General features: G+C 37.5%; 2 protein-coding genes across 2 annotated transcripts; both read left to right on the plus strand.

The window, feature by feature from the left end:
* The first annotated feature begins 2,414 nt into the window (after window positions 1-2,414).
* sec11a (SEC11 homolog A, signal peptidase complex subunit) lies at window positions 2,415-7,433 on the plus strand. Its single transcript, XM_082504599.1, has 6 exons — window positions 2,415-2,609; window positions 3,044-3,153; window positions 4,109-4,258; window positions 4,588-4,707; window positions 6,643-6,700; window positions 6,789-7,433. The coding sequence occupies exons 1-6, from the start codon at window positions 2,559-2,561 to the stop codon at window positions 6,837-6,839; spliced, it is 540 nt and encodes a 179-aa protein (XP_082360725.1). The 5' UTR covers window positions 2,415-2,558; the 3' UTR covers window positions 6,840-7,433.
* A 1,640-nt stretch (window positions 7,434-9,073) lies between these two features.
* Window positions 9,074-10,217, plus strand: nmbb (neuromedin Bb). Its single transcript, XM_082537471.1, has 3 exons — window positions 9,074-9,430; window positions 9,658-9,845; window positions 9,941-10,217. The coding sequence occupies exons 1-3, from the start codon at window positions 9,274-9,276 to the stop codon at window positions 9,992-9,994; spliced, it is 399 nt and encodes a 132-aa protein (XP_082393597.1). The 5' UTR covers window positions 9,074-9,273; the 3' UTR covers window positions 9,995-10,217.
* The last annotated feature ends 4,806 nt before the right edge of the window (window positions 10,218-15,023 follow it).

Here is a 15,023-nt window from a genome sequence, read left to right on the forward strand (position 1 = left end):
GATAATTTGTGCTTTTACGAAAATATAAATTCAAACAGAATTTAAGTCGCATTGGTCTTTAAGGAATAAACAAAAGCAGTTACTGTAGAGGTTACCAATTGTGAAGCCAAACAGACATTAATGAATAACTAAATTCTGTGGTGTGTTCGAACTGGACAGCTGCATTTCCTGCATTTGGAGGTTGTGCATAATAAGCACAAACCATACTATATTTGCTTTTTTTTTTTTTTTAAAGCTTACCTTTTATTGTAGATTTAGGCCCCCACAGTTGCATGAGATCAGCCCTGTCAATAATATGCATACATATCAGATGACAATGTGTCACATAAATCCAATAGTGTTACTCAAACACATATCCAAATATACATAACCCTATTTGGAAAAAAGCAGAATTTAAAATGGACTTTGGAACAAATTGGGAACAAAAACACAATTAAATGGCTTTTTAATTGTGGCTCAAACACACGTGACATATATTCTACTGATCATGTTATCAGACTAAGTCAACAACCAAGCAATGTTTGTAGGTTTCACGTGTGTGTCCACTAATTATGTTATCACTTGCTCAGTCAAACGCACTTCCTCTAGGAAATTAGATGTAGTCTATGATAGAAGAAAATGGTTAATAATTACTGGTCATTTTTGTTACATTATTGCACTTTTAATTAGGAGACGCATTATTTAAAGTTGCAGTGGAAAGTCAATGCAATTACATTTGCTATTTAATTTGCAGAATAAACTTTAGCCACCTTTAAGGCAGCAATTAATGTAATAAATTATTAGTTTAAGTGATTATTTTATGGTTGGCTGTTTAGATAATGACACTATCCCAGTCACAATAAGTACATCACAGTTTACAAGCTTTACTTCATCTGGATCACAAGTGGAAACAGGATGGCTGCTGTTTGCACTGTGAACATTTAAAGCTGCACTCAGTAATGTGAAAGTAATGACTCAGGGACTCTGATGCAATCTGGAAGGTTAGGACATCACAACTCTGTAGTGATTTTGCACTGATGAGCCAATTGTGCTGGTTTTCAAATCAAATGAGTAACAGGAAATTGCTACTAAAAAAGATCCTATAAACTCAATGAGGACTACCTGTCCACAAACCAAATATCAGCCAAAGTTAGTACATAACTGATAATGTAAGCAGAGCAATTGGGGTCTAGAAATAAGCCAGGATTTGGTGAAAGAGGAAGCAGAGAACACACGCCAGTGAATATTGAAAATCAATCTTATTCCAAAGAAATAATTAACCTGCACAAATCTTCTAAGGCAGGACACTGAAAATGATTATTAACATTCAGTACTGCCATACACTATATCAGCCAAAGTATTGAGCCACCTACATATTACACCTACTAAAGGAGCTTTTCTGAGAGCCCTTTCTAAACTTTTACCCTTTTTTGCACCTACAACAGCTTCCAGTCTCTTGGGACGCCTTTCTGCAAGATTTTGAAGTGTGTTTGTGGGAATGTCTTCCTATCTAAGGAGAGCTTTTGTGAGGTCACACACTGATGTTGGACAAGAACACCTGACTTGCAATTTCCCTTCTAGTTTATCACAAAAGCTTTCAGGGTTTGAGGTTGGGGCTCTGAGCGGGCCAGTCACATTCTCCCACACCAAACTCATCCAACCTGATGCTGGGCCTAAGGGGCCCGTGTCAAACACTAGAAATACAACCCCATAGCAATATTGAATTCAATAATTAAGAAATGTGGGTATGTGGATGTGTGTGTGCAACATAAGGAAGTGGTTTAAAAAATGAACTGAAGAAGCTTCTCAGATGAGAGGTGAAACGTCTTCAAGCAACTTAAAGAAGTCCAAGCGCTTTTCTTTCCAAGCTCCTTAGACTACTGGATGACTGAGAACCTTCACAGACATGGTTTATAAAGTGTGATGTGTTCTGATTATTGTTTTTTTTTTTCTCCCACAGAAGATGTTTAAAATTCCTTTGGTTAACGCAAGGTGAAATCTGTCAAAATGTGAGCTGTTTGTGAAAAAGCACCAAAGCTCTGCCACACAGTTAACCAACACCCATTCCCCCCAAAAGTGAGCCTTACTTTAGAATTTTCTATTTGGACAAAGTGTGCAAATATATTTATATATTTCCTAGACTTTTATTTTTTTAACTAATTTAAAATAATATATATCTATGTATATATTTGTTATGTATATATTTCATTTTGAATTAAAAAAGAGAATGAAAAATGGATGTGTCCTTTTTTGTCCTTTTTTCAATATAGTGTCCATGTTCATTGTTTTCATTTTCAGGACATATCTTAAATTCTACAGTAAACTCCAACAGAAAACACAGCAGCCAGCTGCACGCTTGCAGACAGTGTGGTGTCCTTTTTTGGAAACCCCCCTCTGCTCGCGTCTCGTATCCTGAACTGACACCTCAACACAGCACTGTTGCGCGGGCGGGACTTCCGGTGGAGCGCACCCGGAAGTTTCGGATGCAAGTTTTACTGCCCGACCGTGCATCCATATGGTCGTCACTGTAAACGTTTTAATGTGATTTAGGACTTTTTCTACACCCTAGTTTTGCAAAGATGTTATCGTTAGACTTTCTCGACGATGTTCGTCGCATGAATAAGCGGCAGGTAGGTACCAGACCGTTAGTTCACGGCCACCTCTTTGTATGGCAAGTGAGCTCATAGCTAATGATGACTAGCCGCCGACCCCGTTTTTACCGTTGCAACCTCTCTGCGCCATCAAAAGTGTTTTGTTTCATGCGCATTTATATTTTAAAGCTCGTCCTCTCTAATGCATTACGAAGGGCCTATTTTAACCACGTGTAAAAAATAAAATAAAAATAGATGACTTTGGTGTAGCTAGCTGGTTTCCTGGTTTAACATTACTGTCATAGCACCGCTAGCAAAAGTCAAATGCCGAATGTGCTAAAAATGAATCACCACTGAATTCACAAACGCACAGCAATGTTGCCGTGTTCAGTAAGTTGGGCTAGTTTATACTTGTTAAGCATGCAGACTTGTATTTTGAAATAACTCGTTTTTTTCCCTCGTTTTGTTTGCAGCTCTACTATCAGGTGCTGAATTTTGGTATGATTGTTTCCTCTGCGCTGATGATCTGGAAGGGACTCATGGTTGTCACTGGCAGTGAGAGTCCTATTGTTGTTGTTCTCAGGTGAGTTCGGTGTTTTTGTTGTTACTTTAAATCTTGTCCCTTTTTAATATCTGCTGATAATTTATGTTTGTGTAAACTGGAGGAAATTCCTCTGTGTAGTAAAGAACCATGTTCCATATGGTGGTGATTGGACTTTCTTGCAGATAAAAAAACAATGATATTCTCCAAGGATATTAAGCTTTATACCTTAGAAGTGGGTAACGTTATGATTTTTGAAGTACATATTAGGAGAGTTGTACACATCCTTCAAAAGGCACATTTCTTCTTTACATTTTAATGCGTTTGAGCTCACATGGTTGTCCAAGAATGTGCAGCAGACTGAGTTCAGATGCACCATGTGTCATTCCCCCCTCACTCTCTCCATGCTTTACTGTACACTCAACACTGCCTTATCCTATTAGGATGCAAAGCTCAGTTTTCCTGTATACTTTTATTAGCTCTTTCTTATATGGCGTTTTGTATAGTGTTGGGGGTTGACAACATACTCTTTATGAATTAAATGAACTGTTTCATTGTTGTGAAGCTGTGTAAACTGTTAATTTCAAACAGGATGTGATGATTTGCAAATCATGTAAAGCGTATATTTAAGTGAAAATCAAGATGCTGAAAGTTAGAATTTTAACTGTTTACTTACATCTGATAGCAGCAACAGGTTTCAAGACTGAGCGAGGGGCATGTTTACCACTTTATGTATGCCATTATTTGCCAAAGCTGGTAATGACTGTGATTCAGATTACTTTATGACCCTGTGTAAGTAAGATTCATATTGGCATAGGTAAACTTGTTTTATAACCCAATTAAAAATTTCTTAGCTAGTGTCTTGATTTATTTTTAACCTTATATAAGCTATGCAGCATAAAACTGTCATTTTTAAAGTAGGCATTAATGCTTATTCCAAACTTAAAAAAATTAAATGTTGCCAGCTTTACTAATGTGGGCATCTTTTGTATTTCAGTGGAAGTATGGAGCCAGCTTTCCACAGAGGAGACCTCTTGTTTCTGACCAACCGGGTAGAGGATCCAATCAGAGTTGGAGAGATTGTTGTCTTCAGGATAGAAGGCAGAGAGATCCCAATAGTACACAGAGTACTAAAGATTCATGAAAAGTATGAATGTGTATTTTATGAGTGTTGTTTTGTTAGGTTGGATTCCCATTCCCATCTGTTAAACCGGAATTTTATTATATTTTGACTGATGTGGTGAAAAGGATGGGGCACTCAAGAGCAGCAGAAAGTTAAGCTATTAATGTAGCATGTTGTGATCTAACACCTTGCTGCACTTTGTTGGATTTCCTTTGATTTGTCACCAGTTTTGTATTTAATGTTCTAGGAAGCCTCTGTTATATTACACACATGAATCCTCATCCTTACACAGTATTGAAATGGGTATTTAGTGACGCTGCGGTCTGAAAATCATGCTGATACTTTGTTCACAGGGAAAATGGAGACATTAAGTTCTTGACCAAAGGGGACAACAACGCAGTTGATGACAGAGGGCTGTACAAGCAGGGTCAACACTGGCTGGAGAAAAAAGATGTGGTGGGACGAGCTAGGGGGTAAGTATTTTGGTTGGGAAAAAATGCATAGGAGGACAGATGTCCTAAAACATATTTGATACAGATAACTCCAATAAAATGTATCCCAAAAGGTTGATTCTGTTCATCTGGACGTAGCGTTTTCAGTGGGAGAAACTTTTCGTCACTCATCCAAGTGACTTTTTCAGCCTCAGTTGACTGCAGGTTCCCCAACTTTAGAAACAATACATTGCACAATGACTTTTCATTTCACATTTCTCCCACTGAAAACGCTATGTCGACTGATGCTCTAGTCTTGTCACAGGTGAGAGCAGGTTCAAAATAAACATGTGTAGATGTGAAAGAGTCCAGAGTTGTGGTGATGTTATACTCTCTGCAACATCATCTAGCATGACCAGTTCTGGAGGCTCAGCGATAGCCTGGGAAGCCATATTCTTAGAGAATTCGATTGAAGTTACATAATGCTTGCGACTGTAGTTGAAGACACAGTAAACCTTCTTGTAAGGTTTTTGCTCCTGCATGGTATGTATATGGATGTGCTAAGAGATGGTTTACCTGTACAGCTCAAAGGTGCTGCGTGTACCATCTTATGCTACCAGTAGTGAGAAGGACACAAGCAAAAAATCAGAACTAGAAAGAAATCAGCCTCGATGGATAAGGTATTAAGATATACTCTTCGCAGTGGTTGCTTTGCTTGCTGCTGCGATATTGTCACACAGTTGCTTTTATTTATGCCTGCCATTAAGGCACGGGAAGCTGTTGCAGTATTACCCTGAATGATAGGTGTTGCCCCTCAGACAATAGCGCCACATAAGCGCTGATATAGGAAGAGAGGAAGTCAAAACTGGAAGGAAACACTTGCACAGCATTTTATCAACAAAATCAACATCTCCCTCTGTATATCTGTGCATCTCTGAGCTTCTGTAGTGGAATATCAATTAAAGTAGCAGTGGAAATCAACACTGTGATAGACTTGTTGTCTAAATCCTGCTGCAGCGGCTGTGGCACAATGTGCCAGGTTACAAAATCGAGGTGCATGTTTGGCAAAAGTGCCACAGGCATTGTGATGTGAGATCAAAATCGGCATGTGACTACCCATGATGGGGGTGCACGGCGAGCATAAAAACACCATAAGGAGAAAGCAATGTACTGTGGCCATAACCTTTAAATGTTTTTGTGGCCTGCTTTGTTATTGGCTCTCGAGTGCAACTGTTGTCACTTTCATTTGGATCAAAGCAGGATAAATGAATTCACAAGGGTTTATGCTTCATATGACATCAGTATCGTTTGCTTTTCACCAACTTTGTGTTATATTGCGATGATTGGGTGTTCCACACTTGGACTGTATATTTATAATATATGTAACTAATATAACAGCCACTATTGGTTGGTGAAGTCCCATTGTGAAGCTACATTTTTTTCTGCTTATCCTGGAATATTGAAAAACTTCTTGCTGGACATGGAAACGAATGAAAAGTTTTAGGTGTTGTTTGTGAACCAGGTTAAAGCCAAGATCCAAAAGGAAACTGTTGTGTGACAGCTAATTAACACATTTCCTTATCTAAATCTAGCCAGAAGAACAATATGAATAGTTTACACACACATACTACATAGCGAGTGGTCCAGAACAGTACAAGCAGGAAAACAGTCCATGTAGGTTTAAAAAACAAATGCATCTAAGGAAGCTTTAATGTTAGGTTGGTCTCGATACTGAATAACAGGCCACTCGCTTGAATATAGAAGTTTATTCTGTTGACTTTGAAGCTTATGCACTTAATAGCTACAACAAGTAAATGTAAGTGCTTAAAACAGCATTTTAAATCCAGTGTAACATTCATACTTGCTCATTCTAAAATTCATTGAAGGAAGTTTTAGACGTTTTGTTTATGTGGATTACATTGTGTTACAGTATGTGTCAATAACATTTAACAGCATTTTCTTTTTAATCATTTCCAGGTTTGTGCCATACATCGGAATTGTCACCATCCTCATGAATGATTACCCCAAGTTTAAAGTATGTTGGCTGCAAACAATCTCTGGTTTTTAGGCTTAAAAATGTAGAATGTGTTCTGATTTCTTCTTCCTCTGCTATAATTCTGCAGTACGCTGTGCTCTTCTTGCTGGGTCTATTTGTGTTGGTCCATCGGGAGTGAGGTGCCCAAGCTTCAGCACTTGAGAAGGATAAACTACGTCCAGGAAACCTCAGTCATGCCTTTCAGAACAGAATTAAGTTAGACTTTGTCAAACCCAACTGGCTTTTTGTACCATTTGTTTGAACATTTTGTAGAAATGTGGATAGGGTGTTTACATTTGAAATATCCAAGCTTTAAAAATATTTTTGTGAGGGAATTAGGCTAAAACTAGCATGTAGTCGCTCTTTATTTGTAATCTTTGGAAAGTGAAACGGCGTTCTTAATGACTAATTCAGTCGTTTCTTTCCTGTTAAATTCATTGTCTTATGTGACCAATATGTGAAGTATTTTATGATAACTGAATATGAATGAAAATTAAATATGAAATCTGGTTACCATCCACTATGAATTATTTTACTCTGTGTCTCTGTGATTTCTTTTTTCCTCTGCCTGTTGAAATCAGTGTCAAACATCTTATACCTTCTCGTAAAAAAGAAATTATACAGTTTATTTGCTATTTGTTTGGAGTTCTTCAAATATTTGAAAAATGAGTTTTTGTATTTCTGTTGCTGGTTGTCATTAAAGTTTTCAAGCATTGTTAGTAATGCTATAGAATTCATGTATTTCTTCATGTGGAATTGGTAAAGAAAGTTAAGAGTTTTGATGGTAAATAATTAGTTCTTTCTGGTTTTGGGGTTTGTTTGTGTGTCCCCACCCCCCATAAATTCACCATCTGATTCTTGTGTGTGTGTGTGAGAGAGAGAAACTGGGGCTGTGCCAGAGATAATTTGCTGCTCGCACATTTTGTTGCAAATTAAATGGTGTAATGGCTTGTTTGGTAAATTTCTATTTAAAGGTCAGTGGAGTGGGGTCCAGTGTTTTATTTCTATGGGCTGAGCTTTAATGACTGCAGAAATGGTTGTTGATGACATCAACACACTTGCAATCAAATCTTGGATATCCAGCTTTAATATGTAATCATATAGTGGGAGGTGTAAACTATAATTTTACTATGGATCCACTTGAAATTGTGTTAAGGCACCTGAACTCGGATTGAAATTGATTGCATTTGCAGTTTTCCTTTGACCTGAGAGACGACCTTGTTAGGTGTGGATTGCCACTTCCATTTGAAGCCATGTATATTTATAAACCAATATTTCATAAATATGATGCAGTCTTGACTTCAGACACTAAACTTTCATATGAGTTATGAAGTGTTAAAGAAGTATTTTCTCAAACCCTGATTTTTGAACCAAGCTTTGTTAATTAATTTTGGTTTGGCCTTCAATGAACAAAGCAAATCCAAGTAACCCCAAGCATTAGTCAATCCATGAAGTTAATTGTAGACTTTCGTGTCTAAATCTATTATTTTGACCCTTAGATGCTGATGTCCACATATCGTAAGGCAGCCGTGGCTGTCTCTTACCATTTAATCTGTGAACATAGGTTTGTCTTGATGGTGAGGTGGTTTCCTAATTAAACTGACATTCAGCTGTGCACAATTTATGAAATCACAAGATTGTGTGCTAATGTGAAAGGTTATAAAAGAGCAAGATTTAAAACTGCAGCTCTTTCACTATACTTGTAACTTTAGCACCCTGAAGTGACAGAGAGGCCATCTGTCTTTTCAGCTCTAAATTAGCAGTGAGAATCAGCAGGTTCTCTTGTCCACGGAGAACTGACGGTGATCACAGTGGCATGTTGCAACTGGCCAAATGTCATGTTGCTCATTGTAAGGGGCTAGGCATGGCCATGGGAGAGAGAAGGGGTGTAGGGACCTTAGCAGGAAATGATTATATGTGTGATTATGCTGGAGAGGAAAGCATTAGCTACCCCCTGTGTAATTTTGTGGCTCTAACCAGCAATTTGCACCAACAGTGCACAACATTTAAAAAATCATTAGTTTTTGCTCACCTATGACACTTTTATACTAATAGTTAAAATATAGTCTACTGCGATGCTATATAGAATCATACAGATTAAAAATAAACTGAAAGGTCATGATGACGCATTTGATTGAATTCTCTTAAAAGAAATGCCATATGCATCCACGCATATACCTTTTCCATTTTCCGGAACTTCTGAAAACAATTCCAAATACAGAATTTTATTTCAGTTAATAAACACACATATGTGTACCGGTATGTTGCTGTTCATAGCTTGGTCAGAGGAGTGTTTTTCAGCAAAGGTTCCTGTCTGCTCTGAGTAAGAATAACCGCATGGCGCGTGAAATACGCACAGCCCGACGCGCAGACCAACAAAACCTTGAGAATGACTCAACTGTCTTCATTTCAATTTATGCAGCAAGCTGACTGAAAAATATACGCATCATACAAAGAGCCCACCCCGGTCGGGAGAGCCTATAAAAGCTGGATACATCGGAGCAATCTACAACCAACAGGAGACACTTGGAAATTTGCGCGCTGGAGGACACTTCACTAGTTGACACGCTGAAATGAGAGGGTTTACACTGAATAATGTCTGCCAGTGTGGCTTGTTTACATATCTTGTTTTATTTTCTTTCACCGCTGCAGTGAGTTTCGACCTGACTGAGCTCAGAAATAAAGTTGCAAAAATCAAAGTGCATCCAAGAGGCAATCTTTGGGCTACAGGTAAGAATATCTGAAGTTACACTGTAGACACATGGGTCGTATTTATGTTGGGTTCCATCTCATCTTTGTATGTATTTTAATAGATAGCATGTTTCCTTCTTTTTCTTTTCTTTTTTTAAAAAACATTTTTATTGTGTTATGTTTTTTTGAAAAGTTATTATGTCTTATGTCTTCCAATTTTTGCTTAGTTTAAGCAATAATTAATGGGTGTTTCTTCGATTTGGAAGGACATTTCATGGGCAAGAAGAGTGTCGTGGATACTCCTATGCTGCCTTCAAATGAGGACCAAGGTGCCGATGCGCTGGAAGTCACCCTTCCTGCAGAGCAGAGTGCGCTCGGGGAGCTTTTCCAAGAGTTTCTGCGGGTGGCGCTGCAAGCGCAGATGGCTACACAAGAAAGTCGTTCGAAAAATCAGGCGAGAAAACTTTCCCACGTTTTTGATATAAGATGTCAAAAGGCTGTTTCTGTGTTATAATATACTAACTCGCAATGTCATGCTCTCTCTTTCAGGAGGCGGACTTGTTGATGAAGATTTTAGAGAACTACATCCGAACCAGAAAGTGATGTAAAGGATACAAACCTGGCACGCATTAACATGGATCGAAGGTCACCTGGGCTTATGAGTTAAAATAAATAAGAATCGTGTACAGTCTCATGCTCATCATGATTGTAATTTACTGTAACTGGCTTGCTCATTTGCAATACATCTTTTTTTCCAATTATTTTGATGGATCTATTTTACATGTTCTTGTCATTTGTTTAGTTATTTGTATTAAATAAAATAATGATTTGCACTGCTTTGACTTTGATGTGTGATAAATTATAGATCGATTTGTTCTTTCTGATTGCAAAAGCCCCTCCCAAACAATTCATTAGTGAGCCTAAACACTGATTTTATTATATATACACCGCTGGTGTCCACTTGCACAAGAATGAGCAACACAGAAAAGATGCAGGTTGATAATGCTATAATGTCTGGGCACCTTTCATTGAGATGAGTTGAATTCATACTTTGGTAACACTTGTGGCCTAAAACACAGTATTACAGATATGGATAAAGGTCTTATTTATACACCTTTCATTAACATTTGCGTCAACCTTTTTTTCCCTTATAAAAATAACACTTATATAAATATAAATGTAGGAAGCTTACATAAATCACACTTCTTAGTTTCCTGAATATTTCGACATGAAATCAATATAATCTTTGTACTTTTTTTGTCCTTTGCATAAAGGGATGATCTGTTCTCTCGATCAATATTGGTCGAGCGCAGTGAGATGGCCCATGCAACTTCTTTGCCTTGAGCTATTCTGTTGTATTTGAAATGGATAGGCTATTTCAATTTCTCTCCCACAATGCCTTGTCTGCTTTGTGTCATTTCAAGGTGTGGATTGTGCATCAAATCCAACGTGGTGAGAGGTGTGAGTAGAGGAAGTCTTTATAAGCTCTAATACACCTTTCCGGCAGTGTTTTTGAGAGGGTCAAGAACTGTTATCTTGATATCAGTACGATATGAACCCTATTACCTATGATACACCATTTGTTCAAAACTTTTAAAATTATAGTCATGCAAAAACATAACATAAAAAACATAATTCTGTATCCATGATAGTTATTGCCAGTTTCTGCTGAATATGTACATTTGAAGATGGGTAAGAACCAGATATTATAACTATTTTGAGCCCTGTGCAAAGTGGGAAGCTTTCTTGAAAAAGAAAAATCCATAATTTTCTTTTGTTGGGCACTTGGCTCACTGAGTTTGTTACACGAAAAAAGAACTAGTGCCAAACTCAGATAAACATGTAATTCATGAAAATGCCTACAACCAAATGATTCTCTGTCTCAATAAGATAAGATAAGATAACCTTTATTAGTCCCACACGTGGGAAATTTGTTTTGTCACAGCAGGAAGTGGACAGTGCAAAAGTTATGATGCAAAAATTAGAATACAATAAGAATAAATACAGTACACAACTGTACAGAATAGAATAAAATAAAATACTATATACAGTAGAATAAAATAAAATAAATATACAATAAGATAAAAATAGAATACAAATACAAATACTATATACAACTGAGTAAAAATACAACGATGGCTGCTTCGTGTCTAGTGCTGATCAGAAAATCATAATCCTCAAAACTTTTGCTCACGCTTTCAAAACCTACTTTTCATGACACCAAATCAACACTGAATTATTTTGCAGTTAATCAATTCTCTTTCTCTTCATTAAAAAAAGAGTAACGAGTGTTTAGCCAAACACAAGGAAATCGAAGTGATTTTGAATATAGCGTGATTGTTGATGCTGGACAGGGTGGTCTGAGTATTTCAGAAACTGCTGAAATGCTATTCCAATAAACAGATGAATGAATAATTAATTCTAATACATTTTCATTTACAATCAACTCCAGGGAAGGGTCACTATAGATAAAGAGGAGTTGAAAATGATTTACTTTACTTCTGGATAGAGCTCCTTCCTTGCTAAAGTTACATGTGGAGATGTGTCTGCTTCTTAGTAGTGTGGGAGTCCCACTGACATGCACAATTCAACCACAAATCACAGTACTGCAAATAACAAACTGTTGTTACCTGGCTACAATTGTAACTGTGCCATATTCTATTGAGTGGTAAATTCTAGACTGCTGTAGGCTGTTAACATTTTGTCTATTTTTGTTAGAAACTGGGTTATCAAAATTGACCCTTAAGTTTGTAACTTCTGATTTTTGTATTTCACATTAGAATCTGGAGCACACACATTTATAATTAAGTCTTTGTCCAGTAAACAACAGCTTTTAGATCCTGGAATGTTCAGGTGCAGGATGCTGTGTCCAACTAGGTTAGTAGGCTAGAAAATTGGCCACAATTTTTACAGGAAAATAAGCCTGCACAATAATTTAAAGGAGAATGAAAAGCACTAAAACATGCTTTTAAAAATGACAAAAGGAAAATCGATAAAAAAAACATTCTCGTTCCTTTTTCTTTTCTTTTCATTTTTATTTTGTTTAAAAGTGCGAACATGTGTCCTGGAACTTTGCAGTCATCACATAGATATGCAAAATGTACAAGCATTTGATTTTTATGAGAATTTTGGTATTTTTCTTATTTATTTATTTATTTTAAATGTGAGGCAAGTGACTGTTGCAGTTTGATGTAGTGGTAAAATAATTAGTAAAGTCCAAACATGTTGCATGTTTAACTCTTGAGAAAGGTGATGTTTTAATAAAATCTGAGCATGTGCTTACTTACTACTAGGAAAGTGAGAAACACTGTTCCTCTATTCTCTGTTTACTTTGCACTTGTTCCATTGCTCATTTAACTGAGGAAAGAATGCTGATTATAGATGGGATAGAACTAGAGAGTGATAGAGAAGGATCTCTGAGCCAACGTGTCAGAAAAAGCTTGTGTCAGAAAGATTCAGAGATGTATCAGTAGGAGTAGGCCAGAACTTTCTTGGAGATAATGTGAACTGTGTCACAAGTTTATGGCATCAAATGGAAAACACACTGTCAGGAACAGGTCAAGTTGAGCATTTTTGAGATGTGCAGAGGAGGTATGGTGGATATACTGGCAAAGAGTGTTGAAAATGCAGCTGCCAGGCAGGAAGACAAGAGGAAGAACACAGAAAAGGTGTATGGATGTAGCAAACAAGGACATCAAGAGCATTGGTGTGACAGAAGAGGATGCTAGGGATATCGATATGTTGACAGATCTGCTGTGGCGATGCTAAAGGGACCAACTGAAACAAGAAGAAGAACAAGAGTGGTCCATCACTTGTTATTTTTGTTGATTATTTTATATTTATGAGTTCTGACCTTATCTCTTTTTCTTTCATATAGAATGGTCCAGTATATCTTATGCTAAAGGAAGCACCTTTCCTTAGTAGTTAGAGATTTTGACCAGATTGTGTTATGACTGCCACATACATACTTCTTGGACATTTCACACTGGAGCAAATTTGACTACTTGACCACATCGAAATACCAAGGAGGGAAAATTAACATCTAGAGGAAGTGCAAACAATAGAAATGCACAAGGACCAGTCATTACTGAATAAAACAGGAAATTACTTAAACCGAACCTAATAATGCAAAACTATGAAATCATTCTGTTATTAAAGCTTTGTCCAAAAAAACATCCTCACTAAGCAACTCAGTCTGCATCTCAAGTCCCAGTGTGGTCCTGTTTTTAAATGTGTACCTCCCCTTCTCTTCCACTTATCATTTTCAGGGTCACAGGGTGGCTGGAGCCTATCCTAGCTGTTTTAGGGCGAGAGGCAGGGTACACCCTGGACAGGTCGCCAGTCTGTCGCAGGGCTAAGACATAGAGACAGACAACCATTTGCACTCACATTCACCCCTATGGGCAATTTAGAGTTACCAATTAACCCTTGGTAAAACCTCAAAATCCCATCCTTTCGTGAACCTCGGGACCAAAAATGGTCCCAGGTTCTACAGAGGGTTAATCTAACCCCACTAACTGTATGTCTTTGGACTGTGGGAGGAAGCTGGAGTACCCGGAGAAAACCCACACCAACACGGGGGAACACGCAAGCTCCAAGCAGAAAGACCTTAGCCTGGTGGCGGAATTGAACACAGGACCTTCTTGCCGTGAGGTCCTGAGTGCTAACCAATGTGCCACCGTGCTGCCCGTAAATAAAATTTGCACATACATAGATAAAAATATAGAATTTCATGATTTTACTGAGGGGTAATTAGTTTTAAGAATATGGCCCAAAGTTACAGTTATGTATGCCTCTGCCATTGGAACATTTGGTATTCCATTTTTTGTCTTTTCTTTTCTTTTTATATTTTATATTGTGCTATTTTAATCATGAATTAAGTGATTGCCACAGGCAAACCTGATGCATAATTCACATAGTGAATATATGTTGTGTCAAAACAGGCAATCTCTGCTAGTGAAATTTGTAAATTCCATTGTTGTTAGTTTGAACACCAAAAGCTCACAGAGACGAATTTATCCAGTGTTCTTGCAATAAAGCCATGGCTTTGGGCACCACTTTAGGTCATTACTGATAGAGTGTTGCATCTAATTTTCTCCTGTGTAATCCATCCTGCACTCTTAAGAAACATGCGAGCCTCATAGGTGACATGTATTTCTTACATTTGTTTATTTTTGCCAGGGGACTGTGTGGGCACGCTGTGCTTGTTATTATTTATTCAAGCCTGATACTGAACACCTAAAAAATTCATGGAGTTGAAAAACAGATTATTATATGGTTGTAGGCTGTTCTTGCCAACTGCTCATTCTTGATAAATCTCTGTCTCACAATTTGTGTGCCTTTGTAAAACTAGCAATGATACACTGCCACCCTCTGGCATAAAACCACTCATTACACATCACTGACATCTCAGTGTGGAATTTCCCTGTTGGATTTTTAAGAGCTTCAAAGGAAGGTGCTGATGAAAGTATAAAAAATAAAACGAAAAACACGTAAATCAATATTTGTCTTTATGGGAGTCTATATGTAAGTAAATAAACATATAAAACTGACATTTGATACAGGCGAGTGAACACAGTTGAACCTGAATCATATGCAACAGCAGATTGTTACAATACTTGGATCAAAAACA

The sequence above is a fragment of the Aulonocara stuartgranti genome (assembly GCF_965226115.1).
Source record: "Aulonocara stuartgranti genome assembly, chromosome: 1".
Taxonomy (NCBI): domain Eukaryota; kingdom Metazoa; phylum Chordata; class Actinopteri; order Cichliformes; family Cichlidae; genus Aulonocara; species Aulonocara stuartgranti.

What these genes read in the sequence shown, in the direction of transcription:
- sec11a (XM_082504599.1), top strand. Translation starts at nt 2,559, where the DNA reads ATGTTATCGTTAGACTTTCTCGACGATGTTCGTCGCATGAATAAGCGG. An exon ending in CCTATTGTTGTTGTTCTCAG is followed by an intron (nt 3,154 to 4,108) that starts GTGAGTTCGGTG and finishes TTTGTATTTCAG; the next exon opens with TGGAAGTATGGAGCCAGCTT. An exon ending in ATGATTACCCCAAGTTTAAA is followed by an intron (nt 6,701 to 6,788) that starts GTATGTTGGCTG and finishes ATAATTCTGCAG; the next exon opens with TACGCTGTGCTCTTCTTGCT.
- nmbb (XM_082537471.1), top strand. Translation starts at nt 9,274, where the DNA reads ATGAGAGGGTTTACACTGAATAATGTCTGCCAGTGTGGCTTGTTTACA. An exon ending in AGGCAATCTTTGGGCTACAG is followed by an intron (nt 9,431 to 9,657) that starts GTAAGAATATCT and finishes TCGATTTGGAAG; the next exon opens with GACATTTCATGGGCAAGAAG. An exon ending in AAAGTCGTTCGAAAAATCAG is followed by an intron (nt 9,846 to 9,940) that starts GCGAGAAAACTT and finishes TCTCTCTTTCAG; the next exon opens with GAGGCGGACTTGTTGATGAA.